The following is a 6,767-nucleotide window of genomic DNA, read 5'->3' on the forward strand; positions in this document are numbered from 1 at the left end:
TTGTTTTAGAGGATGGAAGAAGTGGTTGCAGAGGAGTAATACAAGACGAAGCAGATAATTGGATTGTGTTTTTAGCTGTAAACTCACCAATGTCCCCCCCCCCCAACGATTACGAAGATGATCGGTATCATTCATGGCCTTAACCTGTGCTGGAACAAGACTTTTAAGGAAGTCCCAGACTCTAACAACTTGGAGGCTATCAACCTAATCATCAGGGGATGTGATGGCCAACACCCTTTCAAGGACATTGTTGATGATGACCAACTCAGCTAAAGATGAACTGAAAGTGATGACCAACGCCCTTTCATAAATGGAGGCTATCAACCTGACCTTATTGTTTTGGTCTGTATCCAGTTTTCTCATTCAAAAAAGGGAAGGAAAAAAAAAGTCAGTTATGACCAACTTAGCTAAAGATGGTAAAACGAAGTTTCCTAATAGTCAGTCTTTTATCAAGAAGTGTTTCTTTTTTTAGTTTAGTTAAACTATTGTATGTGAACCATTAAAATTAAATTTGAATGGTATAAATTTCATCTTTTCACAGCAATGGGTATCAAACTCATCTCCTGGCCTCCTTCACGAGAACAGATGAGGACAAAAAGCGGGCTTGTTCGGTGGGCTCAACTTGTTTGTCTTTTCACACTGCAAAGAGAAACTGGACCCTAAGTAGGGCCTTAAACAACGGCAACTCTGCAAAAACATTTAACCCTGCTCAAGCGAAAATATATGTAAGCGATTTAACGGAAAATCAACAGGTATTTTAATGACAGTGCAAGAAATTTCAACTCAATAGTTTTCAAATAGAATAATTGATTAGATATCATATTATTACAGTGGATGTGTTGTTCCAAAGCCCTCAGATGCTGCAATTGGGATCTCTAATAATACATAAGTATGTATGTACACAATATGGATATTGCCGCATCTTAACAACTTCATGCTCCAACGTCCAAACAACTATTTTGCATCACAAAGACCAGTTGATTCATCACAGAAACCATCTCGATCAAGCAGTTTCTGAGGAGGAGCACTTAACAATGGAGATGATGGAGAACCATACGCACTTCGTCTTTTGTTCCCACAACCTAAGCTCGCTCTCGTGCTTACTCCTGTTACAGGATTTGTGCCACTGGCATACTTGCATAGAGCCTACACAAAACAAGTATCCTGTTCATTAACTGATCCAGTAAATATCACAATACACATAAAGAATCAGCATAATCAGAAAGCCGGCTGCAAATTGCGAATCAACTGGAAGCTGGGATCCATGGCTACCTATTATATAGATAATGAGGTAGATGGTACAGAAATCATTAGTACGAGGGTAAGATTAATATGCCTAAGAGTGGAAGTACATTCAATTAAAGGCATTACCTGCTTTTGGGGAAGATCCAAAACAGCATCACTGAAGTCAGCCCCTTCAATGACGGCACCTCCAAGGTCACTACGTGTAAGGACTGTTCTAGCTAGGATGGCATTTGTGAGATTAGCTTCATTAAGAACCTAGCGACCCCATGAAGTCAGATAATTAATTTAATATTAAAAAACACTGATAAAACTAAAAATTTCTCGGATGATTAATTTACCATTCGATCCATCAATGTATCACTTAAATCAGCACCTGCAGAATATCAAAACAAAATTTAGAGTCATGATGATTGATTGTTAGGTAATAGAACTTAGGAGCACATCATATGTATATACGCATATTCTTCCAGTCTTTGATGTAAGATCTAATTAACAAATTTGACTAAATTATGTTAGTTAAATTAATTAATGATTAATGACTTTTTAAAAAAACAAAACACCCTGAGCATCTTTTGTAGTTTCCTCTCTCCTCCTCCTACTTAATTATTATTGGGGGAATATCAATAGGGTTAATTTCAGAAAAAATTAATAAACATGTGAAATAAATCTTATATATAGAACCAACATTAACTCCCCAATTAAATCCGACCTTAAGGACTGGACGAGTGTGTGCATATGAGTACCTAAGGGTATTCACGGGACGGCTCGGAATCAGGACCGGGACAGGCCCATCCCGGTTCCGTCCCGATGAACAGTAACAGGACAGAAAATCTGTCTTGTGTCCCGACCCGTCCTGAGGTTGTCTCGGTCCTGATCGGGACGAGACAGGACCGGGACGTCCCGAAGTTTTTTTTTAAAATTTTTTTAAAATTTTTTTATATTTTTTTTAAAAATCTGATTTTTTTAATTTTATTTTTTTGGGTTTAAACCTTATAAAAACATCTTTTTATTTTCTTTTTTATTTCTTTGGGCACTCTTTAACAAAAGCTCAAAATATTACATATAATAGTCATTAAAAACTCTAAACAAAAGCTTTTAACACAATAAAAACTTACTAAAAATTCTAATCATCAATAATCTCAAATCATTAACAAATATAAAAACTCTAGATAAATATATCCATAGTTCCATACAATAGTCTCAAATCTTAAAAAAAATATGAAAAAAATGATATTATATAAATAGGATAAAAAATTAAAAAAAATTAAAAAAAAAAAAGGAACCGGGACGAGACGGGGTTGTCCCGTGTCTCGTCCCGTCCCGGTTCCTTTTTTGTCCCGTCCCGAAAAATTTCAGGATGGATCCGTCCCGTCCCAATAAGACCGGGACCGGAACAGGCCGACCGGGACGGTCCAGCCTTGAACACCCCCCAGAGTACTCAAATGAAATGGTTGAATATTCAAGCATTATTTCCTTATCAACCCATGCTTCCCCCTCAAACCTCACTTAGTTTCTCTTATGTATAGGACAAGGGTCAATAATTGAAATTCTCTGGTGCCCATGTCTAACCTCACTGAGTTTTGCAGCCCAAGCCTATTCAATTCTTCAACATTTCATCCTTGAAGTACTCCCCAATCTATTCTAAAAGACAGCCCAGTACCTCTTTCTACAACCCACCATTTGCATCTTGAACTTGGACCTTTTGATCCACGAGACACAGATAAACATATATACTAAAGGGAGATGGTGTAGCAATTGTTGGGTTGTGTGCTTCTTCACGATGTTTACACCAATTCTCTTGGCAAGCCTCAATTCTGTGAAGCAAAAAGTGTTACTGATGGAAAGGCTTTAGGAGCTTGATGTTGGTGGTGGTTAAGGAAACAAGTGGCCTAAATAGGGTGCGTGGAATTGGTTGTGCAGTGGGTTCTAATTAAGACCTTGCAAGAATAGACAATATATTGAGGTTGAGGCATCGGTTGCAGAGATAAGTATTTGAATTTTAGCTGAGCAAGTATTGGCAACAATAACAACAAAATCATCAAGAACAACGAAAAGCATGACATATGTACGTCAGGTATTTATCATTCTGTTGGATATGCATGAATGGTGTTATCAAGGAACATACAAAGACTTTAGGACAAATTTGAAAATTTTTTTAAGAAACAAAACTTTGCTTGTGACTGACCTTGACATTCAGAAAAGAAGTCGGTGAAGAAGTAAACAAAACCTTTTATAATGATTACAAAAGATATGTTACCATCTCCGTTGGCCAGAGCAAGAACCAAACAAGCTTCAAGCAATATTATCAAGTTTCTTGACTCTGTTTTGTATTTATACTTCCTGGTAGATAGGCCCCCTCGCGTCATCCCACACTGCAAAGTCATCTTACCCTTTTTCTTTAATTTTACACCTCTGTTATTGGGCATTTTTATACAAGGTGAATAAACCAGTTTCATATTTCTACATATGCATGAATGTATATATGAAGCAATGATTCTTGGGAAGCCATTCAAATATGATGATGAAGTCACAATCTTCGGATTTACAAAAAGCAGTATATACCAGTAAAATTTGCCTTGTATGCGACAGCTTTCTCAAGATATGCGCCATTAAAAGTTGAACCGCTGAAATCAGATTCCCTCATATCAGCAGCTGTGAAATTGGCTCTTCTGTATCAGTCATTTAGAATGATCATAAATACAGGACTTCAGTAAATTCCCACTTTGTTAGATTCCAAAATAATACGTTATAAATGTGATTTTCGGATAAAAGTTGACATTTCTCAATTTTCACTCGGTAAAAAGGTAAAAGATAAATATGGAAACCACTCAGGTTTGTAATTTGTTGAAGGATAGAAGGAAGATTTGTGGAAGAAATGAAAGACAGCTGAAACGAGATAGGGCACCAATTTGTAATTTTCACTCTTTATCATCTATCAAAATCTGCAAAATGGAATCAAGCTCGTTTTCATTTTTCACTCTTCTTAATTTGGTCTTCTGTCTAAACATATTCATTAGCGGGCCTCACTAGATTGAGGTTGGATAGATCAATGAGTATCTCCCTCGAATTTTTAAAACTTTGTATATTTATAAAATTCAAATTTGACATTATATCCCTATATCCCTTGAAATTCTAAATCGATTGCATGTATCTCTCACTTAATTTACAAATGTAGTAGCCACCAAAAAACAAGAAAAAATTATTCATGGACCCAAATAAAAAAACCATGGACCTAAATCCACACATATAATTTGTTATTCTCTCAGTTTTTTTTTTTTTTTTAATTTTGACTTTTAATTTTTTTCTCCCGTGATCCTATTTTTCCCTCATTTTTCTTTTTACTTATATTCTTGTTGATACTTTTGGCCCCCTCCACCTAGTTACTATCTAATTAATAAATACCAGTAATACATTAAAAATATGCTTTCAGTTCTCACTCTTAACTTCCACGGTTTGAGCATACCCATGAAAGTCTTCATAATTTCAAGTTGCTAACTTGTCATTTCTCATATTGGAGTCAAACATTAGTTACGTTATAATATAATCATCCACCACTAACATGAAATAAGGAAGATAATTGTAAATTATTTTAAATTCTAATGCTTTATTTAAATAACACTCACTCTAGTCCTAAATATAAGAGCTAGAAATTCTAAATAAAAAAAGTCAAATTCACTTTGCCTCAACAATTTTAAATTTTTTCCCAAACAATCTTATTAATTGCACATAGTGAAGGGGCTTTTCATCTGTGAGGTAATTTTCTATGCAGATGATAAAATGAAGTATTTTAGGAAACCAAGATATCTTTATTGCAAATAAGTAATTTAACTCATTTCCTTGATTTCTATATAAATTAGCTATCTAACTCCTACTTTTAGAACCAAAATATATGACATATAATTTTATAATGAGATATAAAAAGAAAAAGAATCATAGAATCGACATCTTTCATGTTAACCTCAACATCTAAATATCCTGCATCATGTTTCATTTTAAAACATGATTAAATAGAGATTAATTTAAAAAATTTGTTATGAATGTTAAAAAGATATAATCTTCGAATCTAATTATCAAGAAGCGATACAATATACTTGCCTCTAGCGAGAGTCCTGCCTATGTCAAAAGAGCAGGTTGGGTCATTTACCTGAAATTTTCATTCACATGAACAGCTTTCCTACAAAAACAAACAAACAAACAAACAAAAAAAAAACAGCGACACATTTCAGAAGTTCGAGTTTCGCATGACAAAAGAAAAAGGGTAATTCAAAATTTCTCAAGAAACGAACTTGAGGTCGGCAGAACCAAACTGAGCAGCGGATCCTATACCAAATTCACCCCTCAGTTCAGCCTCATATTTGTTCAGATCGGCAAGAGCTGTTAGGTCGGAGCCGAAGGTAATCACCGCCGCCGCCAATGTGGCGGAAACCAGTTTTCCCCATTTCTTAGTATCTGCAACATCAGAAGCCAATCCATTCTCTCTCAGACTCAAAATCAAAGCGATCTTTTGCAATTTCAATCAACTGAACAAACTGAACATACAAACATGTAGTTAGTACTCACCAGTGTTTGAGTTGATTTGGCAGACGGGAGAAAAGGGTTTTGAATGAGACCTAGAAGACGTAGAAGAGACGTGAAGAGATTTAATAGATAGTGGCGATACTGAATTCAGAGCCATCTCGGAAGAGAAGAAAGGAGGAAGGGAAGAGTAGTTATAGCAGCAGTTCACTGGTTCGTCTTTGGAGGGAAGAAGGACAACGGTGAAATTTAGCAGAAAGCGATTCTACGTTATCTGGTTTTAGAATAGCCACGTCACTCTTTTTTCCTGGGCCAATGAAGCCCATACTAGCCCAATGTAAAATCTAAGCCCAATAGCTTACTTGGGCTTTCCTCTCTCCCTCTCTCTCTGTCTCTCAAGCGTCCAAGCCTATACTCCTCTTTTTTGCTTCTGGCCCACAAAGCCGAACCTATACCTTAACAAAATTTTTTTAAAAAAAATTATAAATGGACATTTAGTTATGTTGTTTATGTTTTTGTGAACAATTTGGCTTGGTACATATTTCATTATGCATTATGATATTGATTATTATAATTTATAATTTTTAAGTTAGATATATTCGTATTAAATTATCTTAGATTTTGTTTCTTTTAGCTCTTCTCCTGAATTTTTATGCGATGTACTTGGAAGTGATAGAGAGGCCTAGTGTCTAGGCTTGTGAGTTTATTATGGAAAAAAATTTATCTTAAATTTTGACACTATTTTAAATGATTCTAAACCAACAAACTAATTTTAAGTCAGGAGATATATAATTTTTCACGTAACTTAAATATTTCTTTCGGTCATAGGGTCTTTTTTTTTTTTTGGGTAAATGGTAAAAGTGGAATTCGTTAAGGTGCCTTTACCCTTGAAAATAACAAGTGAAATAAATAATCTAGCAATTGTGTATGATTATATAATCTGCAACTGTCAAATTTGGTAAGTTTAGTAATTTTTTATTTTAAATGAAATAAAAATAAAAATTTCA

General features: G+C 34.9%; 1 protein-coding gene across 2 annotated transcripts; it reads right to left on the bottom strand.

Annotated features, from left to right (window-relative positions):
* Window positions 1-763: 763 nt before the first annotated feature.
* LOC114759385 (thylakoid lumenal protein TL20.3, chloroplastic-like) lies at window positions 764-5,987 on the bottom strand. Of its 2 annotated transcripts, XM_028948553.1 has the most exons (7): window positions 5,806-5,987; window positions 5,532-5,694; window positions 5,390-5,419; window positions 3,808-3,914; window positions 1,584-1,618; window positions 1,372-1,500; window positions 764-1,146 (listed from the first exon to the last, which is right to left on the bottom strand). In XM_028948553.1, the coding sequence occupies exons 1-7, from the start codon at window positions 5,918-5,920 to the stop codon at window positions 955-957; spliced, it is 771 nt and encodes a 256-aa protein (XP_028804386.1). In that variant the 5' UTR covers window positions 5,921-5,987; the 3' UTR covers window positions 764-954. The 2 variants fall into 2 exon arrangements, with proteins under 2 accessions (XP_028804386.1, XP_028804387.1); XM_028948554.1 differs by lacking the exon at window positions 5,806-5,987 and having other exon boundaries at window positions 3,808-3,897; window positions 5,532-5,669.
* Between the last annotated feature and the right edge of the window lie 780 nt (window positions 5,988-6,767).

Source organism: Neltuma alba, unplaced genomic scaffold (genome assembly GCF_004799145.2).
Source record: "Neltuma alba isolate B1F8T4 unplaced genomic scaffold, ASM479914v2 tig00010837_pilon, whole genome shotgun sequence".
Taxonomy (NCBI): domain Eukaryota; kingdom Viridiplantae; phylum Streptophyta; class Magnoliopsida; order Fabales; family Fabaceae; genus Neltuma; species Neltuma alba.